The 27,975-nt window shown below is 34.7% G+C and overlaps 1 protein-coding gene across 5 annotated transcripts in view; it reads right to left on the reverse strand.

Annotated features, from left to right (window-relative positions):
- The window catches only part of LOC140153685 (synaptosomal-associated protein 25-like), a 259,881-nt gene that overhangs the window by 217,169 nt on the left and 14,737 nt on the right, over positions 1 to 27,975 (reverse strand). For all 5 annotated transcript variants that reach the window (XM_072176506.1, XM_072176502.1, XM_072176503.1 and 2 more), the window contains exon 2: positions 27,598 to 27,871. In XM_072176506.1, the coding sequence (XP_072032607.1) occupies positions 27,598 to 27,675 (78 nt within the window). In that variant the 5' untranslated portion in view covers positions 27,676 to 27,871. The remainder of the gene's footprint in view (positions 1 to 27,597; positions 27,872 to 27,975) is intronic.

The raw sequence follows: 27,975 nt of genomic DNA on the forward strand, positions 1-27,975 counted from the left end.
TCAGTTTGTTTACTGCAAACTTAATAATTACAACCACATAACATTCCTGTATCGTCTCTTGTTGTAATGCGATTAATGATGAGCTATATCATATTATCTTTATGCAAATAGCATCATTTCAGATAATATAGGTTTACTGTATTCGTTAATACATTGCATTAGGGATCCCAAATAATGCTTATTTATTCAAAATATATGTAACAATGATGTTGTTAGAAATCTCTTTGAGGCAAGTACTTCCCATAATTATTATTGGGTAAAAATTTTAACAAGTTTGTCTCAAAGCTGATGAGAATACACACATTTAATTGCAGTGTGTATTTTTTTTTTATACATTTTTTTGTTGAATTAAGCAAATTTTATTACAATGTTCTTTATCTATGTAGAAATTAATATATGATGCATTTAAACTCATATTTGATGAATATTAAATTTTCAAAATAGTTGTGCTTGTCAGCACTTATTTAAGGGGGTACTACACCCCTACCCAATTTTGTGTTTTTGCATTTTTTTTTTCTCAAAAATTATAAGCGCATTGGTGACAAGTAAGATATGTATATTATAGGGGCAAGGACTACAACTACTACACTGGAAATTTTATTTCAGCACAGACAACAGTTGTGGAGTTACAGTCAAAAATGAGGGAAAACCAATATTTGATCAATAAATCAATAACTACTTGCCCTGAGTTGCTGAATTTTCAGTGCAGTAGTTGTAGTCCTTGCCCCTATAATATACATATATCTTACTTGTCACCAATGCGCTATAATTTTTGAGAAAAATGCACAAATTGGCCAGGGGTGTAGTACCCCCTTAATGTAACAGTTGAAAAAAATGATATTTCATGGTTTTAAAAAATAAATAAATAAATAAATAAATTTTAAAAGCAGCTGTAGGAAAATGACAATTGCCTGCTGCTGTCAATATGCAAGATATAATTTGGCCTTATTTCCAGGTATTTTTTCTTTAATACAGAACACTACTTTATTATGTATGCCTGCAGCCAATATTTATAAAACACCTGATGATTTTCCTCTCCGTCAAGAATAGCCATTAGATAAATATTCCTCCGGTCATCAAATGTACCGCATCATCATCATCATCATCATAACAAAATGGTGCAATCAAGCAACCAAATCAACCTTAATGCTCTGCGTGCTTGCCATAGCATTCAGCATAAAAAGTTTTGAAATATTTTCTCAAAATATCAAGAGCTATTACTTGAACCTCTGAACCAATACTAGGCTTGTTTGTACTTATTTTAATGCATTTTTCATGTTGATTCCAAATATGGTCATGACAATTTACAATTCTGAAATTTTTGTATTTTTACATAGTTTTTCAAACTTGTTGTCTGCAGTCGACACCTGCGTGAAGAGAGTCAAGTATACACTAAGATTTGTAACATGCTCATCTATCACGGCACAGTTCTTTAATACCAATATGTTTGTACACTCACAGAGCGACCTTTACCTCATACTGCGTAAATTGAGGTCAAATTTTCAGCTATTATTCTTAAATAGGGGTTATTGAACTACGGCAACGGAAATTGGACCATTTTGGCTCATTGCGACAACAAATGATTGCATGCCATGAACCCGACCATTAGAGTGTATCTCAATTATGAGAGCAGCTAGCTTTTATGTCATCAAGGCAGGGCAACAAATGCAGGCGTTCTTCTTCGAGGCAGGTGGAAAACCCCAAGGGGTGCGAAGGTAACCTACAAAATCAAGTTACAATAGTTTACTTGGCCAGAGTGCAGATGACGATAATGGAGCTACGGGTTAGCTTACTAAGACGGGAAAACCGCAACGCTATTTTGGTGCTGTGACTTGTTCTAACTTATGTCAGAGAGATCTCTGGTGTGATAAATCTTTCATACTAAGGTGTACATTACCTCAGTTGAAAGCTTTTTCCCCTTCTGTGTCCTTTACACAAACCATCACAAAAGTACTGATTTATGCTTACTTTCTATTAACCATTAAAGCCACTTCGGCAATAACACAGCGCTATACAAATATCAACAATTCACAGCAATAATTTCAAACCGCAAGTTCAGGATGTGAAAGTCCCATCAAAACATGCCGACAACGACTGATTTAGTCTATGTCTACCCAAATATTTGTCTATTCTATCTCTTTTCATCACAACCTGAATCCAAGCATGTCCCTACACCTCCACTTTTCAAAGAAAATGCTCCCGAGCTTGCCTTACCAGCACACGCATTGTCAATGCTTTCGTTTCCTGCCTGAATGTGTGTTTGTGCTACTGGTATAGACAACGCTTTTACAACAAGTCTAACCAAGGAATTGACGATAGAAGGGGAGAACAAGAGAGAGAATGAGTAAGAGAGTGAGTAAGAGAGATGAGCCAAAATATAACTACATCACATCATTGATTGATCATGCATGTGCTGAGGGAGGTCACCACACCATTTAACCTGCAAGACCTGATGCAATGTGAATTACCAGTAATGCATGTCTCCCATCCTCATCACCATGATCACAGTCACATCTAATCAAACTGTTCACATTTTAATTCTTCAAATCTGCAGTTGAATACATAAAAACCCTGTAATTATAATCTCAAAAACACTTCACTATAGTACTATAAATAGCTATCTATTGTTGACAGCACCGCACAAATGTTACATTAATTAAAACGCTGCATGCTCGCAAACTCTTAGCACCTGGTCCTGTGTATTTCAATATACCAAGGTGGTTTTGCTTTTCAGATACAGCTTGCCAATATGTCACGGTCACATGACTATGCTGTCATTTGGGGGCCTGCAAAAAACATCACTTTAACAGAAAGAACCAGAAAGATTTTGATTGTAAACAGTGTGCTTATGTAAGGATTAACATCTATAATACTTTTTGGTGGGGAGGGTTAAAGATTTACAAATATTTCAATTTGGCAATTTCAATTTTTGTCTACATATCTTTTACAACTATTCTGTACTTGGTACAATATTAATTATATTCTTACAATCAAGCAAGTTAACAAATTCACTACAAATAACAGTATAGATCTAACATGGCTTTAATGTTGTCTTCAAGTGTTTTCAGCATAATTAGACAAGAAAAAGCTTTGCTTTCAGCATTATTACTTTTACAGCAACTTGCTTTCAAATTGCAATTAAATTTTGTCCACTTTGCTAATGATCTAAACTTGTGCCAACTGCATCTTCTTCCGAATCTCACACCAAAGGGAATACTAAGAATGTTAACTAAGTACATCACATAATGTTTCCCAGCTGTATTTTTTATGAAAAAAGAAGAAGTAATCATATTTTGGGTAGAAGAAATCCATAATGACGTCAATCTGTTGTTTGCATGCAATATCATCACAGAAATTGATTAATATTATTTTGTTTTGTTTGTCTGTTTATGCAAAAACAAGTTCTACAAAAAAACACATACATACATACACACACACCAGCATGTTTTACAGCATCTGGCTTTCCCATCCCAAATGTACATTGGCCTAGGACTAAAACATCCCTAGATTTATACAGAATGCTATCTGTCCAGTGCCAACAGCTGTGTATTTCCAAAATAAATATCGTGGATGTAATGCACCTTGGCTGGGCACTATTCCTACTGGTAAAACTTCTGGATTCTTTATCATGGGATATAAATGGGGAGAGACCATTAGGTGAATTATACCTTGATCTGAGCTAAACATTCAAGACTTCAATGTATTCCATTTATTGTTTATCCTCATCTCAATAGATTTATATGTTAACTACTTTGTTTGGAAGTAAGTGAAGCTGTTTGCTTCCAGGAATACATATAGACCACTTGACATCACTGTTTATCAACAAAGGCGAGGGACTCATCTGTCAATATGCTTGACCGAGCCGCCACACTGTTCAATGGCTTTCTTGTACTATATGAAATGTGGCGGGTGATTTAAAATGCACATGCCCTTAGCAAACTACGATGCGTACACACACTGCAGGGCAAAGAACGATGGAAATTGCCATAATGCGCACGCATACTGCCGGGCAATGACGTCACATGCCAAGTGGTCTATATCCACAACTTTTAAAGTTTTACCCAAACGCTTTTTGAAATAAATCAAAAAATATTTTACTAGAAGTATAAATGTAAAAAGGTATGTGTAGCCTTATTTGCTGTACACATCTGGACCAATTTATAGCATCATCATGCATCATTGCGTTCAGTCACAATGGTTCATTATGTAAAATAAGAGGCCATTTTAAAAGTTGCATCTGGGTCCATAGGAGTCAACTCTAAAACTAATTCAGTCAGCAAGGCCTATTCATAAGGAAAATTGACTCTATGGACTCAGGTGCAATTTTTTTAAATGGCCTCTTTTTTTACATGAAGAACATTTTGACCGAACACAATGTTCTAAAACATTAGTCCAGATGTGTAAAACAAATGAGGCCATACACACCTTTTTACATTTCGAAAATATTTTTCAATTTATTTCTATTTATAACAGCATTACCGGGAACTTAGTTCTGGATCCTATACATTCAAATGCCCATTTTGCCAACCGCTGTATTTTGAAACAGGTTCATTATTTTATTATGTTGTATATCAAAGTTTCAGAAGGATGAGCATAAAGGTCAGGATATATAATGCTATTTCCAGATGAGTCAAGGGTTTGTGACACCTATCTGACCATTTCAATTATAGCTTTATAGGGAACCCTTTATCACACTTGTGACTAAGACCCCGGTCAGACGTGCATGTTTTTACCAAGTAAAGATGGTCGGACCATGGTACGGGTAGCGTTAGATCGCACACGACAATGGTCAGACTATAATAGTACAATCTTTCCCCAACAATGCTAATTAGCATCGTTAGTGCCCAAGTTACTATGGTCGGACTGTACTTAGTACAAACAATCACCTGTGTGACCACAATGTGTCATCCGAACATGCATTTCAGCAACGCATCGGTCTGTGATTAGTGCCGATAGCATAATTAACATATATGTGCGTACGACCGCAAGTAACCATCATCCGACTATTAAGTACACTGCGGTGTGACCGTTAGCTGTTTAGTTAATTATAGTTGGACCATGGTCAAGAAAACGATGGTCGGATGACGCAATTATGTACGTCTGACCTGGGTCTAATTAAAACCATGTCTATAGCAGAGCAGGTACAATATACAGGTGGCACAGTATGTGAACAATGCTACATCTTGTTACCAAATACCATTGTGATATAGATACTGTCCAACAATCAGGCTAAATGTATTTTTTTTTAATCAAAAAATAATATTTTTAATATGGAACTAGGGAAATTATGTCAAACAATAATACATTATATATAGCCTAATGCATTACATATATAACAAAACTAAGTCAGCAGCTGAAACCAGATGGTCCCATTCTTTACTTTAACAGAATAATTTTAACTGAAACTAGAGCGGTTCTCGGGTTGCGCGGTTTTCGGCATACGCGGTTGGTGTGTAAGGTTGTTGGGTGATGGTATGGTAGTGGTTGTGTTTAAATGTGAGTTTCTTTTCAGAACCCTGTATGGGCGAAGCCTGGATGGTGGATGGGGAGTGTGGGGTGATTAAAGAAGGAAAGAATATGGAAATGTAATAGGCCGCACAGCTGTGTAATGTTTATGTTTTACAAGACGGGTTGGGATATGGAAAATCCCCTCGTGGTGTCGAGTTCACAACAGGTGTTGGTATTGCTTTACCAAAACAACCCGAGCCGTGTGTTGGAAGATTTTGTATGTTTAGACAGTTTTCTAGCAATGTTGACTGTACCCACCAAGTTTCATGCCCATACGACAGATTTTAGTAATTTGACCTCAGATGACCCATGAGTGACCTTGGATTACCCCCAAAATGACCTTCCAAAATTTGACTCTTAATGTTGACTGTACTCACCAAATTTCATGCTGTTATGACAGTTTTTAATTTGACCTCAGATGACCCCTGGGTGACCTCGGATGACACCGAAATGACCTTCAAATAACTTGACTCTAAATGTTGAATATACCCACCAAGTTTCGTGCCCATATGACAGTTTTTAGTAATTTGACCTCAGATGAACTCTGTGTGACGTTGGATGACCCCGAAATTTATTCAGCTCTGTAAGAACATCAGCTACAAATACAACTGACCAAGTTTAGGCGATACACCATGTTGTTAAAACCCCTGTAGACCCTATGGCATCATCGCACATGTTGACTTCCAAACTTCATCACAACATAAACTTCGAAAATTATCCATTCATACTGTCCCATTTATTGACACCTTCGGTTTGTATCAATTGCCACTGAGCAAAATACACGTGCTCTGTTCACTATACACAGCAAGGTATTATGTAGCTATGTGCACGATATTACAACCTCTACCTTGCTGCATTTTATTTGACAGACAGCTGTGTCGTCATAAATTAAATATAATGTATTACTTTTGGTAAACAAGGATTGTCTGAGAAGAAAAAATGTGGAAAGGTGAAAAGCAAAATGAAAAAAAGAGAAGAAAAACAGAAGGGGGAAATGGGGAGGAACGGGAGGGAAGCCATGATTTCCTTTCTCCATGCTCAAAATTAAATGTTGAAATTAAAGTTTTCATTTTTCGTTGGAAAGGGTGTGCCCGAGTGATTGCGTATTAAAACAAACGTTAACAAACAAAAACAAAATTCCCTAAATTGTTATGCCAAAATAAAAAAAATTATCTTGTAAATTTTTGGCTCTATGTAAAGTTTGGAAGGATTTTTGTTTCTCAAAAAAGAAAATCTGGTGTCATAATGAATCAAAAGATGTATATTTTATACAGTAAATGAAGTAAAAATTATGATGCGCAGTGATTATGCCATCTTATTAAATTTCTAATCTTAATATTTCGTCTTTTTGTCAAATTGTCAACCGCACCAAGTATTTAGTTTTGTTTAGTTGTGTCGTTAAAATACCCAAACAATTAAGTTTCCGACGATACAGTTCTTTCAGGGACACCCTGTATATAGCATGTTTGTACTACTGTATCGATTTTACTGAAGGTCACTGGTAGCCTAAACAAACACTTGATAGTCTGTGCCTCGGGCCAGACTGTATGTGGCTATCACGATGTTTGTTCGGATCGCCCGACATAAATTGGATGTGTAGGAGACTAGGTCTGTGCAAACAAATGAGCGTTTCCAAAAAAGTAACACAAAAGCAAACAAAAAATACACCCATTGCCCGCTATTTACTGCACGAAATGAACGACTCTAATCAGGTACCGCATTTACGAAATGAACGACTCTAATCAGCTGCGGCAATTCCACAATCATACACAATGGTGCATAGGCCTATCTTATAAACGTATTCTTATTCGTGCATTTGACGGACTTGGGTGTTTTTGTTTTTGTTAAATATCTCCTCTCCTGAACACATATTACTATAGAAAATCTATCTACTTCTTCATTCGCTTACATACTGTATACCCTGCAACTTTCAATCTACACAGTGGCTAGATAACCCCTTAAACGTGCGAACAAATATTGCAAAACAAAATTAAAGTACGGGCTCTCCGCCTATGGCTACGCCCATACAATAAAATGTTATGGAAATTTTCACATAATTTTTATTTCATGTTTCAAACTGCTATCACAATAAGAACAATGTGTGAATATATACCATGTATTAAAGGAAGCTTAAAAACATACACATTTTTTTAAACATTGGCTAAACACAAAGAATAATGGCACAAACATTCCCAAAGTATTATATTATGCGGTTTGTATTGCTTACTTAATATGTTACCCGCACATAAACTGGAACACTGTTGGAAAGTAGACCTTGATGGATTCATTTTTAAAGCAACAACAGTTTGGGATGAACATTTTATAATCATGATAATTGGTAAAATATTTCTTCTGACTAGTCTATATTTTATAGAGGAATTATGAAAGAAAAGAAAAATGTCTTAATTTAAAATCAAAATTGACAATCAACTATATTGAGTACAATTAACTCCATTTTTTGTAAAATGAAAATTATTTTTTTATTGTAATTCCATTTTTTGTTAAATAATATTGTTTTGTAAATATGATGGTGGTACTAATTCACATAGTTTACGCCCTTCTAGAGAGTTCTACAATCTGTTTGCCAACTTATAATCAATCTCCATAGACCATTAATCAGCATCAAATCCCCTATGTTAGATATATTTTTAATACGATGCTCCTCACTATATAACTCTAACACATATTGGTAAGTAATTCCAGGCCCACTTGGCCCAATTCCATGTCTACATGTAGCTAACGGGACATAGCGAAACTAGCTATTACAGACCAACCAACTGAATCCTAGTGCAACACCTTTAAGGCAAAAATATCCCTGTTTTCTCAACATATTTTGCGCTGCCAGTGTTTTTACAATTCATCAAGAGCACCACTGTGCATTGTTTTTGTCTGGATTTAGTACGGATGCACTGTTCATTCTTTCAGAGGCTACCCCGTTTCTCTTTTATAACCAAGTGAAATATTAGCCTCCATTAGTGCAGGTTTAAGGGGGTACTACACCCTTCGATAAATTTGTGTCTATTTTTGCATTTTTCTCAAAAATTATTAACAGTAAACACAGTGGTAACAAAAATTATGTATATTATAGGGGCAAGAAATCCAATTACTTCACTGGAATTTCAGTGACCCAAGACAAGCGGTCCGTTATTTATGATAAGAAAAGAGGTACCGCTACCTCGTTTCCTATCATATATACTGAACCGCTTGGGTCACTGAAATTCCAGTGTAGTAATTGGATTCCATGCCCCAATAATATACATAAATTTTGTTACCAGTGTGTTATTATTTGTTGAGAAAAATGCAAAAATAGTCACAAATTTACCACAGGGGTGTAGTACCCCCTTAAATACAGTCAGGTACTAAAGGTGGAATTCACTACTGGTATGCAGTGAGCAGAATGCTAGTCAGCATGCATTAGGTCCAAACAATATTGCAGGATGGGGCTTCAAGGTTATCTGTAATATCCATGAATCTTAACACAACAAACCATTATTGTGCTGCATTATGATTATTTGGATGATAAATAGTCCCCATAGTATTCCTGTTATAACGGGAAGTTTAATATAAAGATCTGTGAAAATGTGTTCTTTATTAATTTGCATACATATAATGCACAGGGAAACTTATAATAAAGCAACTGTATTTTATCTACTGATTATAACTCTGTTTACAGTATTTTATAACTGTTCACAACATTTATAACATTCACTTTAAAATATCCACAAGCAAATATACAGTCTACTGAAGATAACAACTTCATACACATATTTAATTGGCCTGCATAAATATCAGAAACATTGTGCATTTTTCTACTAAAGATGGTAATGAAACATATCCAAATATAATTGAATTTTTGGTTCATTAAAATGACTTAAATATATGTATTGTGCCTACAATGTATGTATATACTATCTACTGAAGATAGTTAACAAGTATGAACAATACAATTGTAATTATTAATCTGCCTACAATATATGTACTATCTACTGAAGATAGCAACAAGGTATACGCAATAAAATTGAAATCATTGGTTCAATTAAAAAGTAACTGATCTACTTAACAATGCATGTACTATCGATCTGAAAGATAGTGATGAAGTACACAAATAAAATTGAATTTTTGGTTCATTAATACTAGTTAATCTGCCTACAATATGTGACATGATCAAGGGGAATGAGTCACGTGTTGAACCTGGTCGAAAATAAAATTGAATTATTGGTTGATTAAAACTAGTTAATCTGCCTACAATATATGTACTATCTACTGAAGATAGCAAAATATGCAAAATAAAATTAAAATTATTGGTTCAATCAACAGGTACCAGTAAGTGATCTACTGACAATGTACCGTATGTGCTATCTACTGAAGATAGCAATGGAAGTTCAAACAGAATTGAATTACCATATTTTCTCGAATAGTCCCCTCAAATAAATGACCCCACCACTTTTTTCAACCAAGATGTTTCAAAAATTCTGATATTACATGCTATCTTGTGTAGTAAGCTTACCAAGTTGCACACATGGTCGATAATACTAATAGCGTTGAAAATCTGGTCGGAAACCCAAAAGTGAACCAGAAGTAAGTGTTTCTAGTTCAGTATTTCGTCATTTCAGCGTGAGATTTAAGCTTACCTAATGATTTTAACAGGAATTATCGTTCTAAAAATGACCTAATAAATGCCCCCCCGTTTGGAAAATGCAACGTCCCCAGGGGGCATTTATTCGAGGAAATGGAGTATTTGTTAAATTCACAGCTAAATCCACATAATTATTTGCTATCTACTGAAGATAGAAATCGTCTAACGCTAGTTTAAAAGGCTATTTACTGAAAACTGCAACAGCTACATCAACAATGTTTGGTTAGCTGTTGGACCTGGTTCATAAGTGACTGACCTACATTGTTTACAAAGTTTGATATATGAGTTAAGTAATTGATATTGTTTTCATTTGCCAAGATTCAATTACTGACTTTCTGAAAGAACAGGAAACATGTCCATGAGGAATCAGAATGTATGGACTGAATATATGGTTGCCTTTTTAGCAAGTCCTTGACTTGTCTTGCAAGTAACAAAAATAAAAATCAATTTTTGTGACTTTTGCAGATAGTTCAACATTAAATGTTTCTATGAAGTGCTAATTTAGCAAAATGATTGAGCTATATTATGCAGTTTGTATGAAATGTTTCAGCTTGTTTGTTTGTTTGTTTAGTTGCTTCTTGTTTGTTCAACCCATGACATAATAAAGATGTATTTTTCTGAAATAAGGAATATTAACAAATTAATGACGTTTTTCAAAGTTGAAAATCTTTTAAAAACCAGATTGTCTCAGCATCAGGGAAACTTGGGCATTCATGTGCAGCCAAGTCTGGACAATTATCCTATCAGTTCCACTTGAGCCATATCAAGTCCTCTTGAAAGTTTATGCTATTGATTTGGGTCATGGTATTGGAATGATGTAGGTTGTTGTGTTGTTATAGCAACAATCCCAGATTCTTGGCCATTCAGATGGCACTTTAGTGGGGTGCAGCCAATCAGGTCTCTGCTTTAATTCCATTTCTTTTGTTGTGTTCACACCTTTCTTAGTAAGTCACTTGCATTTGCTCCTCCGATCATGCTGGACCAAAAAATCCCACCCACCCTCCCAGTAGCTGGAAGGGTAAATCAGTTATCTCATTAGTCAAAGATGCTTCAATAAAAGTATGTCAAATTATGCTACTCTCCGCTTTGTCTGGAGTTTCTTCAAATCCTGAAGAATCTCGTCAGTAGATTGTCTCCACTTTCTACTACGCTGCGTTGTCTGGAGTTTCTTCAAATCCTGAGGAATCTCGTCAGTAGATTGTCTCCACTTTCTACTATGCTGCTTTGTCTGGAGTTTCTTCAAATCCTGAGGAATCTCGTCAGTAGATTGTCTCCACTTTCTACTACGCTGCGTTGTTGGGAGTTTCTTCAAATCCTGAGGAATCTCGTCAGTAGATTGTCTCCACTTTCTACTATGCTGCTTTGTCTGGAGTTTCTTCAAATCCTGAGGAATCTCGTCAGTAGATTGTCTCCACTTTCTACTACGCTTTGTGCTGGCTTAATGAATGCTTTGTCTGGAGTTTCTTCAAATCCTGAGGAATCTCGTCTGTAGATTGTCTCCACTTTCTACTACGCTTTGTGCTGGCTTAATGAATGCTTTGTATGGAGTTCTTCAAATCCTGAAGAATCTCGTCTGTAGATTGTCTCCACTTTCTACTACGCTTTGTGCTGGCTTAATGAATGCTTTGTATGGAGTTCTTCAAATCCTGAAGAATCTCGTCTGTAGATTGTCTCCACTTTCTACTACGCTTTGTGCTGGCTTAATGAATGCTTTGTATGGAGTTCTTCAAATCCTGAAGAATCTCGTCTGTAGATTGTCTCCACTTTCTACTACGCTTTGTGCTGGCTTAATGAATGCTTTGTATGGAGTTCTTCAAATCCTGAAGAATCTCGCCTGTAGATTGTCTCCACTTTCTACTACGCTTTGTGCTGGCTTAATGAATGCTTTGTATGGAGTTCTTCAAATCCTGAAGAATCTCGTCTGTAGATTGTCTCCACTTTCTACTACGCTTTGTGCTGGCTTAATGAATGCTTTGTATGGAGTTCTTCAAATCCTGAAGAATCTCGTCTGTAGATTGTTTCCACTTTCTACTACGCTTTGTGCTGGCTTAATAAATGCTTTGTATGGAGTTTCTTCAAATCCTGAAGAATCTCGTCAGTAGATTGTCTCCACTTTCTACTATGCTGCTTTGTCTGGAGTTTCTTCAAATCCTGAGGAATCTCGTCAGTAGATTGTCTCCACTTTCTACTATGCTGCTTTGTCTGGAGTTTCTTCAAATCCTGAGGAATCTCGTCAGTAGATTGTCTCCACTTTCTACTACGCTGCGTTGTCTGGAGTTTCTTCAAATCCTGAGGAATCTCGTCAGTAGATTGTCTCCACTTTCTACTATGCTGCTTTGTCTGGAGTTTCTTCAAATCCTGAAGAATCTCATCAGTAGATTGTCTCCACTTTCTACTACGCTTTATGTAAGAGTAATTTATGCTTATTTGAAGTATCTTTTTGGCTTGATTGTTTTTGTCAGTGGATTATTTCATTTATTAATATTATTTTATAGTAAATTTTGGCTCACTTTTCAATAATTACCAGCTTATATAGGGATTTAAAGATATAATTCATTGATAGAGTTGGCATTGTTTCTTCTTTTGGAGATTTCTGTTTATTTAATAATTGCGTTATAAATATTGTTTTCCAATTCAATCCTCTGTTTGATCCAAAGAGGTATCTGTATTTGCTTAAGATGAAATTTGGTTAAATGTGATACAGAAGTCAATTCTTGCATGTCCAGCCTATATGGTTGGCTTGTTGTACACATTTTCCAATAATTCTTGTATTGTGTTATTAATAATATTTATTGGAAGATAAATAACTATTTATATTATGTCTTAACTGCTATGAAAGTGCTATGATTATTATATTATTATTATATTATGAAATATATCATTATTTATCATTATTTATCTCAATTATATTTATGTATATGAATATAAAATTGTTGAATGGTCATAAATAGCTTAATAAATGGTCCTCATGATCGGGAGGGCAATGCGGAGTCTAATCATTGCTTTGGTGTTGTGTTTTCCTGATGTCTCGAGACAATGCTATCTACTGAAGACAGCAAATTACTAGGTACTTTTAAATACATGTATAGATTTGCTTTTAAATAATTTTCACATGTTACACCTATTTCATCCATAAGTGATATATACATGTAGATGTGAAATGTCTTACTACTGAAAACAGCATACAGATTTTAGCATCAACAATTATTCTTATTGATGTACGAGTTACAATACTTGCACATCATGTATAAACATGGCTAACATGCTTTCCATTTTATTAAATTTACATTTGTATCTAGTCATGACAACTGCCAATAAGCATTCTTACTGCACACATTTCTTTGACACATTTGTCCTTCCTGGACATCTGCATGTGCTAAAATCACATTTCAATAACAGTTACAGGTGTGTTTCTGTTCATTTCTACTTAAGATAGGTAGAGAAAATGCTTTCCTCAAATAATAAAATTGGAATGTCTGCAACTGTGACAATCTAAAATATCTAAATGTATTCTCAGTTCCCATCATCATACGAAATTACAAATGAAAATAGTCTTATCATTTAAAAATCTGACTTAATGTCTTAATAACTTTGCACATAGTTTTATCGACATGATTGTGGAAGAGTAACTAAATTTAGACTGGCAAAAATATCTTAACATGATGACCTGGTCCATATAGACAATGCCAATGGCTAATAAATGGGACCGGTATGGACAACAAAATCCCTAATCACGCTAGACACATGACGATGAACCCAAAAATACATCATGGCTGACGGTGTGATCCACATGCATAGACAGCGAGCGAGCAAGCGAATGAACGATCAGCTGTCATATTGACAGGTCACGTCATGGGGCCACACTCTAGTAACTTCCCATTTATTTCTATCCCCCACGAGACTCTCAAGTATTGATCTTCAGGAGTATTGTTTCCATTTCATTTTCCGACGGCTATTTTTTTCGCTTGATTCTGTAAATAACGCCAAGGTGTATCCTTGTGAGGAGTAAGTCTTGGTATAGAGCACGACTGGCATATAATTTGCATCATTTTTAAGGTAGGGTAGTTGCACATTCCTGGTGCATCCACTTTGGGTTAATGCTGTTCAGTTATCCTCTACAGTCCACTTACAAACTCCATGTTGTCTTTACATATTCCACCCACATTGCGATGATGCATCATTTGATTGCTAGAACGGGGCCTCACATGTAGATACAACAACTCTTGAGAGTCTCTAATGTCAAGAAGTATTTTATTTACAATGTACTCTCTAAAATTGTGTATACAGTATGCTGTGCGACAATCTGTACATGGGATTGGTTTTTCTTTTTATAGGTTTACAAAGATCATAAAAAATTATGATGTATTTTTCCCCAGGTCTAATGGTAACAATTAAAATTATTGACATTTTGCTTGTACTTTTAATGGTCAATCGCACCACGTGTAGTATATCCATCCCAGTATGACAGCTCAAAATCCCAAGCAAAATACGATAATCAATCAAATACATGTACAGCTACATGGCACATTTAACCTTCTCAAAACCCCTTCGATTGGTATATGGATTTGGCATCCATAATAGTTTCTATATAAAATAATAATATTTTATTTGTTTTTGGCAAAATTATCTTAATTCGTCACAAAATGTTTGCCTTTGAGAGATAATTATTTCCAGTAGGCAAACACTTACGATTTCATACCAACATGATACAATGGGCTATTCCAGTTAAAATCCACACTACCCCTGTGGAAGATTTTGGAAATATCTTCCACAGGGGGAGTATGTTTTTCAATTGTAATTGGTCAGAGGTAATCATTTTCAAACTCATACTCCCTCTGTATTATGGCTTTACCTATATCTTCCACAACTGGAGTGAGTATTTCAAATGGAAGTTATCCAACTGTCTATTCTATTTGAAACTCATACTCCCTCTGTGGAAGACTTTAGTTAAATCTTCCACAGGGGTAGTGTGGATTTGAAATGGAATAGCCCAATGAAGCTTTCTCAACTCTATAACCCTAAATTCCTTTGAACACTCATTATTGAATAATCCTCAAACAATCCATCTTAATATTGTACACATTGCACAGTATACTAATTCATATGTTAATTACAATAGCAATAGGTTCTGATCAAATTAGCGTGTACAGGAGCAACCTACAGGTATCTGTACACCAATAACTTGTTACAATTTCGCACAAAATAAGCCTGGAGCCTACCAGGGGTCCATTTCACTCAACGTTTAACCCTTCGTAACTCCAGTAACCATTCGTAAAGTTACGAATACCCAATACTAGACGTAACTTTCCGAAGGGTCCCTGTAGAAAATCCCTAATACTTACGAAGGATACCATTCATAAGTGAGTTTAGTGAAATGAAACTTAAGACTCGTCGTAAGTTACGAACAATTTCAAGAATTACGAAGCTTCGTAAAGTTTAATGAAATGGACCCCAGGTATCCTAAGTGATTAGTACCCATATCTGTGAGATGATCAATGCTCAGCCAGTTATATCATTTCCAGAATTTGCAATGCGCTTTTTGCTATGAACTTTTCATTGCACAAATATTTCACTTCTAAAATTCACCGATGCTGCGTGCCTTTAATAAGTTATGCCATACAGGTACTAATCATTTTGAGAGTGCCGATGGAGAACTCCACTCCAATGGCTGACTTTGTATTCCTTAGAAAGTGCATTTATATTTTTAAATTGCAAGTGGGTTTGTACTACCATCATCCATGCAATCCAAATTCATGTTATGCAATTGACACCTCCATGTATTACATATGCGATCTTGTTACACTTAAACTAGTTTTGCACATGTAGCTATGAAGATATGTATATTAGCTAGCACTTAATGACTTTGATGAAACAAAATGAAATGATAATTCAACATAATATTCATGTTAGGCCACATAAAATTGAAAATTGGTTTCACATCCCCACCTTTTCGAAAAAGCAAGGAGGGAGGTGTTTTTATTATCATTTTTTTAATTGACAAAATAATAAGTTTTCATTTAAAATTGACATTGCTATAGCAGTTTTCAGTATCTGCCAGGAAAACTGAGGGCCCCTTTTTATTTTTTGATTATGATGGGTTAGACCTGTTACAGTTCCATAAAAACACTTGCAAGTGATTTGCACTGTCTTAAATAAACTTGTTTATCAGCATTAACATTTTACTAAAGTATTGAAAATTCGAGGCAGGTATATTTGATATTTGTACAAAAGTTTGTTGTTGTTGATTTTAATGCAATACAGAGAGGTCACACATTGCAAACAGTTTTAGCATAATGTTGATCCAAAAATGGTAAATTTCGCAAAAACATTAACAACATCACAGCTATAGTAAATGACACATTATAATCATTATGCATGACTACAACTCTGTATCTACCATGACTACAACTCTGTCTCTACCTGGCACTGGTTATTTGCACAAGTATTGTTTGCCATAATTATCAAAACTGTGTTTTCAAAAGTGTTATTGACAACTACTATTTAGTTTATTTACACACTTGCATATTACTCTAATTGGATCTCAATCAAGCTGATTGATTGTCATCATCATCATCATTATCATCATTGTCGTCAACAAGACATTAAGATCATGAGTTGGGTTAAAACGGACCTGAGTCATGACGCCAACTGATCCATTATGTTGTCGAGCTTGCTAAGGCCAAAAAAAAAAAAAAAGATGTTTGCTTGCCCTCAACCGACCGACCCTAATTTTGGAAATCAGAAAAAGGGTTTTTTTCTATTTACTGTACAAAAGAATACCGACCCTATTTTTGGAAATTCCTGAAAAAGTTTTTTTTTTTTTTTTAAATTTTTTCATTCTGAAGATGTTAAAAAAATGTATTTTAGAGCTTGTGTTCAACATTTTAGTTGTTTTCTAATTTTAGTTGATTCATTTTGACACCAAAATTGTCTGATTTTTCATATTTTGAGCCTTAATTAATACAAACATTAGAGTTTCCTAGTAATTAATAAAAAAATTTTTAAAAATCCCGACCGACCGACCCAATTGTTAAAATTCAATTGAGGGCAAGCAAACAATTTTTTTTCTTGGCCTAATCTATGGGCTATTCCATTCAATATCCATACACCCCTATGGAAGACAATGCCTCCATCTCTCATGCAGGGAGGAGAAAGTCACCCATTTTGGTAACCCTATTGAAATTCACACTGCCTGTGTGGACGATTAAGGTCATGTCTAGTCTTCCAGGGGGTGTATGGATTTCGACTGGAATAGCTCAATATGCCTGTGTCCAGGATCTGTGCTGTGAATTATGTACAATATTACAAAAGTTAGGTTTGGGTCCAGAACAAGTTGGTTTTTTATTTAATGAGCACTACAGTTTGTTCGGCTTATAATTGGCGAAAAGTATTCGGTTTTTGTTGCTGCACATGTCAAGAAGTCCCAACATATCACACCATAGACCCTGGAAATAGGGTCTATGATCACACATTACATTAGCATAGTTGTTGCATGCACACCATTCTATATCAGTACACATTGTTATGAGTCTCATTTTTTTTGCCAATTACAAGCCGAAACCACTTCCACTGAATCAAAACCACAGTTTTTAATTAAATATGAATTTTAAACTTCATAACAGGTTATAGGGTATTATGGTTGGCTATTGGCTAATTGGTTTGCCATGCTTATGTAAAAATACTATACATATTTTGTGTCTGCAAACTTGCCTATCAATAACACATGCAGCAATGATAATGTTTACGTTTGACGTCTGGATGTCTGTTTCTCTTAATGTACTACGCAAAAAAAAATTCATGATTAATAGCGAAAATGAAGTTATCAATATTTCATAAGTCCTTTAGTCTTTATATAAACACCAACTATTAGAATGCAGAGTATCTCAAGGAATATAATTTGTATTATATCGCAAATTTTTTTTTTTAAATCTAAATTATTTCATATCGAAAGAACATTCCTTGTATTCAGAACGCAATTTGGTGTGTCTGATGTGCTCTCAGAAAAAAAAAAAAAATGCTGTGCAAAGGTGGGTGACCGAGCCTTTAAAACAATGTGAATTTTTTTGCATCGCTGTATATTTGTCCACAGCGTGTCTGTCAGTGATGGGAAATAAATGGTGCAGGTGCCCAAGCTTTAACATAGTGACATCAATATACCACCGATACCAATAAGAATCATCACATGACTCAGGAGAAAAAAATATGTATGAATTCTGGGTCCTGGCCAATTTCATGATGCTCTAACTTTGAAAAATGGTTGCAACGTTTTGTTTATTTTGCATTTTCCAACTAATCATGCTTGATAATTGAACACAAACTATGTCAGCATTATCAATGCATAGAATATTAATTATTCAACCACCATAACATCTCATGCTTTTTTCACACGCGCCATTCAATATGCAATTAAGGTGATGAAAAAAAGTTTTACGGGCCCGACCGACCCAGATTTTTTTTAAATTTTTGTCAATTCATTTTGACAGTTTTAGAACAAAATCAAAATGTGCAAAAATTGCAAACACAAAATTTGTGCCAGATTTTTCAAGGTTTCTGTGATATTTAGGATCATTTTAGCCTCTTGAAAATTATGTCCGTCCGTAAATTGGGGTGTTTGTTTTATCGTCACCTAATGTTTCTCTGGCTTAAAATATACAATCCAGTAAATGGTTTCTTGATATTTGCAAATTATTTTGATATTCTGGTGTTTTCACTATAACACTACAGTGTTTTCAAAGATTTGATAAATTTATATAAATACATTGCGTACATAGACTCAACTGAAATGTTTACCATGATTATAAATATCAACCATAATGTACCTTGCAGGGTTTTATGGTAGCATCCTCTACAAACCTTTCCAATATGTAAAGATAACTCAATCCCAGGACATTATTATGATAAACTCTTTCCTATTGAATTCAAATTAAGGAAATATTTGCTCGTACTTCCGCTTTGAAATATTAGGTATTCTTCTGGATTAAATTCAAATTCTGTATATTCTACAGAAATGGGTCTATACACACGGATCAAAACCAACAGTTATCTTCTAAAGATAATTCATATACAAGAGAAAAAAATTACCCAACAGTGCAATTGTGAACATTAAGTGACTGGCGAATAGTGCAAGATTTTTTATTAGAATAATGCAACTTCATAATCATATACAACACAATATAATATTAAAATCCCTGGCCTGTGGGCTGCTATGAGATTTATTTAGGAAAGAACATTTATCTGTAATTTATACAATATCTAATCTAGAGATATGGTAAATACATGTATGGTTTCATCTTACTGAGATCTTGGTCCTAACAGTAAAGATACAGATTCACAGTGACAGTACTGATTACATGTGCATTTTGTACCCTTCAGCTTTCCTCATATTTGACACATGAACTCCAGGATGGTTGAAGGAAAGAACCTATATTTTGGAGAGCCCTTTTATACTTTTCTGAGTTTTGAAAGAAAAATTTTAATTTCTATCTACACTGTGATACGGTTGGATATGTGTCTGACTATAATATATTTAGAAATTGAACATAATGAGAAACAGGTAATAAAATAACATAAAATACAAATTCTAGGCCTACACTTTTTGTTTCCATCCACATAATCTGTCAACTATCAATCACATAAAATGTGTTGTAATGTGTTGCACATTAAAGAAAAAAGAACTGTAAATTTTGTTTAAATATCAACTTCAATGACAAACATGTAGTAAATGAATGAAGTCAATTGAAGAATCATATAAGAAATGTTTACTAATTCATAGTTGGTAACCCACGCTTTAGAAAGGGTGGGTTTGAAGGGTCCACAAAATGCCTAAAAGGGTGGGTTTGAAAAATGTCTGGTTAAAATGTGTGTCCAAATATAAAGCGTGGTCACTGATAAAAAGGGTGGGTTTAGAAGTCGACAATTGCAGTCTCAAAGCTTTTTGTAATTTTGTCATTTAATCATCCACAAGTGTTACAAAAACACAAAGGGCTGTCTCAATATTTAATGTATGCGAGTAATAACTAATTGAAACAATATTTACAGGAAAAAGAAAATGTGTCCGCCAGTCCGAGTGTAAATGGTATTAAACGCTATGTGGCTCCATAACAATCAATACAATTAGTGTATATTAAAATATCTAGCACGGTACATAGTACACCACAATTATATATGGGAGAATATTAAAAATGGCCGACTTAACGGGTGGAAATGGATGACATAATTATAAGCACACATTATTAAAATAATTTTTATAGACAATTTATTGTTCAAGGAACAAAATTATAATAAAATGCTACCTAATATAAGAAAATGTGATTCAGTAAGCATTTTTCGTGCAAGATCTAGTCTACACGATTTCACAGCCTCTGATCTATATATTTTGGTAGTCACTTGATAGTCAGGTTGTTGGACCACGTACATTCAGTATACTATCAATATGGTTAATGCATCACTGGTAAATGGATACAGATACAAATGTAGCACAATATCGCAGCACAGGATATATAGGCAGGCGATATTGTTCCCATGCGTGTATTGAGAAGACTGTCATTGATACAGAGAGTGTGTGTGTGTACACTTGCACACATACTATTTCTAATCAAATTCAAAAATCTTATTAAACCAGAGCCAAAAAACAAACAAAAACAAAAAAATACTCGTGATGTCAATGTATTGTAAGTGTATGCGAACTTCGCAGCACAAACCATCTTAGTAAGTTATGGATATTAATTTGAATTATAACATCTTTTTTTAAATCAATTTACCACCCACATAGAAATGCTATTTCCTTTCTGGCATATCCCCCATTAAGATTAGATAATTCTTAACTGTGTCACGTTTGACAGATTTTTTTATGCCATCTCTCCTCCCACTTGGTTTTCTGTATACTGCAGAAAAATTCATGGGTGTAAATTTATAGCTTTCTATCAAGAACCAATGACGACAACATCTGACAATAACAGTAACAGTAACTCAATTTTTAATAAAAATTCCTTTAAAAAGGAATGGGGTGCCCAATGGGAGCTTTGATGTGATGTGCACAATTTAAAACAGAAAATTTGGTGATATGCTTATTACTTTACCAACCAGCAATTTAGTATAATCATATTGAAACCCACATTTGGCTTTTTTTTTAAATTGGACAATAAATCCAGTTTTATTAAATTATTACATGGAAGTAAGATCGCTTTACTTCCATGATTATTATTAAATGCATTGTCTGGAAGCCAGTAAAAGCCTCATTTTGTTTGCCACTAGAAGTCAAGAATTTGTAAATCGCAGCAATAACATCCATTTGACCTTTGATGTGGCACTACGCATATATTTTGACTTTCTGACTGGAATAATTCAAGAATTCACGGCTAGGATTGCCTTTGCCGAGTGGTAATGTAATAACACAATCCACCAATGGGTTACTTAGTTTGAAAAAAATACACACAAAGAGGGGGGAAATGAGAAACATTTCCCAAAAACAAAAGCTACACATATGTGCCATGCATTTACTTTTCTGCAGCGCAATATTTTCATTGTTTTTAAATCTTGTTATTTAAAAAAGGCTAAAAATTGGCTTGCATAAAGCTATACATGTGGCAATTCAAATGTTATATGTGACTCCTCGCCACAACTGAGCCGGATGTCGCCAATCATCATATTTGAGATATTCAACCAAAATATTCTGCTTGAAATTAGCTTTAAAATGATGTATATCATGTCTATAGTACTTGACATTTAAGTAGTGAAAAATCACTCAAACAGTCAATACATCCTCTGTTTCCTATTCTTTATTGTTAAGTTCGATGGCGCATATCTCAATAGTGGCACTGGCGACATCCGGGCTCAGTTGTGGCGAGGAGTCACATATGTGCATGGGTTTCTGAGACATGAAATGTTTACATCATAAATTTGTCTCATGTTTCCCACACACATTTGATTTAATATTATATACTGCGTGTTTGTGCGAGCAAAATTGCAGAAGTTGAATTTTATTTTGTAAAAACATTGTAAAAAAAATTAGCCAAAAATTGGCTGAAAAATCAATGTTCAAAATTTTTTTTTTTAAATTATAAAATACCCAAAATTGGTGTTGTTCAATATCAGATTTCAAACTCCATGGGACATGAGACATATCTATTTTTGTTTTTGTCCTAATCCAAATCAATAGAATTAAATGAATTGTTTCCAATAAGTGACAACTGTTGGTATTACTTATCATTTCTTTCTTTTCATACATCTATAAATGTGACCTTTTCACTAATATTGTACTAAAACTGTTCATCCATCTTGTCACCAGTGTATCCATAGTGTAAGCATTAGTCAACATAAACTTTATTCTCACTGTACAAATGCTGAATATGTAGCACAAATTTAACAACCAAAACAGACTAATGCCCAAAATGGATGGGTCTCTGATGTCTTGTCCATTTCCTATTGATTGGGTAAAGTGGCTAGATAAGGTCAAACATGTTTGGTCAAAAATTGGAGAGACATATCCTAACCAATGCGTTAAGTAGATCATGGTGATGAATAAGTTACATCTTTACTTCATTCCCTTGATGACTGGTCTCCTTTATGGTTTAACTCAAAAATAATTGATGGAGGCATGAGGGGGGGAGACAAAGTCAGATTGGGGATGGGAAACATCCGACAACAAGTTTGGTGGAACCAACTACCCAGCAGGACATAAGAACATTAATTATGAACATTTCAAATAAAGATTTCCGGAATGGTTTTGATCTGAAAATTACAATAAATTTGCACCAAATATTTGATTTTTTTCACTTTTGGGGGACACATTTTGGATGGCAGAACCAAGCTGTGGTCCTAACGGGGATAAGCAACATCTTGATTGCCAATTAAAAAAATGCTGGATGGGGGGTGGGGTAGACTTGGAAAAAGATAAAATCCTACATTGTACGGTCAAAGCATCAACAATCAAACAACCAATATAACTAATTATCAAAAAAAAGAGTCCTCCCAAAGACTCTCACTGGATTTAATATCAACTTTTTGAGTCCGCTTTCTGTGACATAACTTGTTGGCAAAATATTTGTAAATAAATCCTGAAATTTGATCCACGTCCGTCCGATATGATATTGGCATGCAATATGATCATAGTTTGAGAGCTACATTAGACATTATGCAGATACAGAGATACTGATACATTTTGGTGGTATACCATTACAGGCCCCACAGACACAGCAGCCACTTGAGTAGCTTGAACTTGGCAAGGGGAAATTTACAAAAGAAGGAAAGGTTAGAGACCAATCTTGGATGTTTTAGCAAGAGATTGAAAATTATCTTAAAGCTACAAGTAAAAATGATCTTGAAGGTACTGATAATAAAGACGTCACAAGAAGTAACGCATGCATTATAAATACGCATATTTAGTATTAACTTACAATCGTTTTCACAATCTGGCCTCAAAAAGAAACTTATGATTTTTCACAAGGTCATATCTTAAAATCCTCTCCAAAAAAATGAATAAAAAATTGCACACAGGATTACTTCAATACTCTACTTTACACACATGTCAGTAACCAAGCAGTTGTCCAACTGACACAACAGCAAAATGCACAGACATGGAACACCTTCCTGGACCAAAATTCACATCCCAACAGATTTCTTTTGTTGGGTTCCAATTATTCGCCTGTATATTAACAAAAATTACACACAGGATAACTTCAATACTCTACTATAAACACATGTCAGTAACCAAGCAGTTGTCCAACTGACACAACAGTAAAATGCACTGACACGGAACAGCTTCCGGGACCACATTCACAGGCGAATAATTGGAACCCAACAAAGGAGTGGAGTATTGAAGTAATCCTGTGTGCAATTTTTGTTCATTTTTATGGAGAGTATTTTAAGATATGACCTTGTGAAAAATTATAAGTTTCTTTTTGAGGCCAGTTTAGAAAGAAGGATGTTTTATTTACGTGCATTTTGATACCCCATTAGTTCAATATTACCAACACAGCAGTGTTTTAAAAGAAAAATACCTGCATTTAAAAGTTGTTGTACTGATTTGAAGCTGGCACAAATATAATGGTGGGCTTTAACTTACGTGCCACAATACTTGCATAATAACCATTGATTGCTGTAAACTGCAACTTTTATAATGGCTGCATTACTTCTTGTGAAGTCTTTACAAGTATGACATTAAAGCCTGGAATGGGCTTTTAAAAGCTTAGATAATTTAATAAGTGCAAAACAAAAGGTATTGAAGGTATTGAAAAAAAATTGCATTCTTTTTCCTTGCCACCCACTATATTCTCCTTTGCAGAATAGGCTTAGAAGCAGAAATTTGTACCAAAAAAAATATTATACAATGTACATTGGACGTTATTTATCTCGCTAGGCTAGTAAAAGGCCAAATATGGACAAATATTCAAACTAACGTAATAACAAATTTATTACATTGTCCGTTAAAATACCATTGGCCCTACTACACTATGGTCCACAATGGCCTCATCCCAATGGCATAGTTCAATAACCTCAATTAAACAATCATAGTGAAAAATTTGACCTCAAGTTGCGGAGTATGAGTTTTTGTACCCAAATTTTCAAAGGTCATTCAATGAATGTACTAATGTATTGGGGTTAAAGAACTGTGCCCTGATAGATGAACATGTTGTGGATCCTAGTGCTAGGTAAATACCACTTTTAAGTGTGTATGAATACAGGCTAGGTGACTAAGCAATAACAAAAAACCCTTGCTCTATGAGCCTGACCAATCCATTATTATGTTTGGGGTTGACTTGCATGTTAGATCAGCTGTTTTTTGGCAAAAGCAGATTGATTAAAACACTGAAAAAATGTGTGTGAAAGCAAGTGCTTTTTTAGGGTCATTTCCACACAAACAAACAAAAAGCCAACTGACCCTACTTGAAAGGTCCATCTGCCCATAGAACATGTTTTTGTTGCCTTCATACATAATAAATATTATCAATAATTCAAGAAATTGGTACTAGATTTTACCTTATCAATTATGGGTCTGTGACAAATGCATGAGATCACTTCTAATCATCATCTCAAAAAGCACATTTAGACAAATTATAAGCAAAATACACTAGTATAAATCAAATTGATGCAAGTAAATGACAGAGATCGCCTGTAATTGTACCTGTAGGTCAGTGAGTGGGTTGTCATAGTAACATCACTACTCAATTGATCTTGTATCACAAATAATGATACTGATTTTATACACTCAAAGAAACATTCATTCATTTAGCTTTATTCATTCAATTTAAAATACAACTGCAACAGGCACAAACATTGACTGAGGTGGTATTCACAAAAGCCGGATGGCCTGGCTGTGGCATAAATTAGGTTTCAAATATACAACAACAACACAATATACCCCCAATATGGCAACATATAGCCCCATTCCCTCACAGCACATTCAAAACCCAAAAAAAAAACCTGCTTCGTGGTGAAAAATATGCAGGAAACCCATATGATAAATCCAATACTACATTATGTTATAGACAATAAGACATACATGTGCACAATGAAAATGACTTTAAAAGCCATACAAGAATATTAAATAAAGTACTTAAGTAATTACAAATAATACTACCTTTCACTTTGGTCTTTCACAAGTTTCTCAAGTGAATTCCACTTTATTGGGCCCGCTGTTTGTAAGGTTTTATGGGCAATATTTGTTTTCGATTTAGGAACCTCATAATCTTCATGTGGTACTTGTGCAGAGAACTCTGCGTAACAAAATAACCAGTCTTTGCCGTTTCTTCTTCATGGAATAAATTTTCCTTTCATTTCATAGCACATGACTTTTGCAATATTAAGTTTGAAATAAATTTTCCATTCAGACAAATGTATCATACAATTGATCACCATTTTCTATGAAAAATTTCTTTTAATTAAAACAGAGTAAAGCTACAGAGGACAGACATAGCAGTCAAAATACAATAGTTTTTCACCAGTACCTGGATATTAATCATCACTAATTCATCAGCTGCAGGCTGTTCAAACAAAGGTGCTGAATTCTGCAGGGGTCATCGAGTGCATTACAAAAATTAACCAACTGTGTACGGATTCTCTGGATAGAGCATGTTTTAAAAGGTACTTAAGTAGTCTTAATTCTGTGTTCTGTCTAATGCGTTGCTTCCTCCACTACCTACTTCAGTTCCATTTTTTTTAATTCAGTTGCGAGGAGATAACCATAAGCATTATGACGAGCTCTTGATGACTGTTAATAGCGTTATCCGAGACCTAACTAGCTTTGACCTGCTTTTTGTCAAGCTCCATAAAAAAAACCTTCCTGTAATTTTAACATTGACAAAACAACATCAAAGATGCACTTCAGTTTCTGACAGAGAAGGACAGCAGTTGTTTACATTTTGATTGGTAGATTCAATCGTCTACCAATTATAACAACAAACCGATAATCTGATTGGTCATTACGTGTCAAAACGTTGGTCGGCGCAAAGCAGCGCTCTTAAAGGGAACAAAGCTCCGCATTATATGTCGCTCATTTACCCCAGGCGCTTGCATCAATCGAAGCAAAATTCTGCCGTTCTTCTCCGAAAGCGTGTCCAAGACAATAACTTTACCTAATAAACAAATATGAATCACAATTTTGCCATTTTTTAAAGAGTATTCCATAAATTTGTCTTCAATTACTAATTATATTTTTTTAATATGCATGAGCTATTATGATCAATTTGACCTATTTACACTTATTGATCATTATTGGGGCAATTTGTCAAATATTTTGCACAGGAAATCTCTTGAAAGAGTATTTTATGATTCTAGCATCCTCTTTTTATGGTATGTTTGTGTAGATATTCCAAAAATTTCAGTCGATTCCGATTTTGTGTTTGAGTTATACATGATTATGTATATTACATTGCTCCATAGGCCACTATGCTGTAATTTTGTTCTGTGTACAGAATGTAATACTAATTTGTCAATATTTTTGTAAAACAAAAGAAGATGCAAGAAATTTTTGACACACAAATGTTATGTAGCAAGAGGTTTCCATTGGTTTAAAAATCTCTATTTTTGGAGGGTAAAAGTGGGGTGGGGTGACACTGTGGATCACAAGATGTCCATTTGTGATGCGATTAAGCAAAATGAGTCTGATGTCGATCAAAATCAAAATTCAGTTTTCAATTTTATTATATGAGCCATTCTCGGAGCTTTATTTTGCTGAAAACCCCATCATAATTAGACTTATGGTTCCAGAGATATGGCCATTTAAGTTTTGCTCAGAGCAATAAAATACAAAGGAAGTTGATACTATTATTGATTATATTTCAAAATCAATATTCCCGACATCCGACTCATTTTGCTTGATTGGGGGGTAAAAGTGGGGTGGGGATGACACTCTGGATCACAAGATGTCCATTTTATTTTTCTGTACAATTTTCTTTCTGGTCCCTATTGCTGCAATTATCTTGGACTTCCTTAATAATAATTATTATAAGACTTACCTCATCTGTAACCTGGTCACATTTCATCTGCATCTCCTCCAGTTCCGATCTCATGCCCATGTCATTCATGTCCGCCATTCTGTCACTTTAAGTTTGTATTACCCCTAAACTAAAGCCAAAAACTAGACTTGTTCACCCTGTCGCTACTCGGCCACTTTCTGCGATGGAATATTATCCTGTCCTACTAATCTAGACCTAACCGTGAAGGGTCCTCGATGTGAAATCGCTTGCCTTTGCACCAGTTGATTCCCAGTGTTCACTATCGACTCCCAACCTACACAGAAAGAAATGAACAATATTACATGATTAGTATTATACAAAATGTCCTTTCCCTGCTGGTATGATAATCAACATGAAAATAGTGGGAGTTATAAAGAG

The sequence above is a fragment of the Amphiura filiformis genome, chromosome 5, assembly GCF_039555335.1.
Source record: "Amphiura filiformis chromosome 5, Afil_fr2py, whole genome shotgun sequence".
NCBI classification, from domain to species: Eukaryota; Metazoa; Echinodermata; class Ophiuroidea; order Amphilepidida; family Amphiuridae; genus Amphiura; species Amphiura filiformis.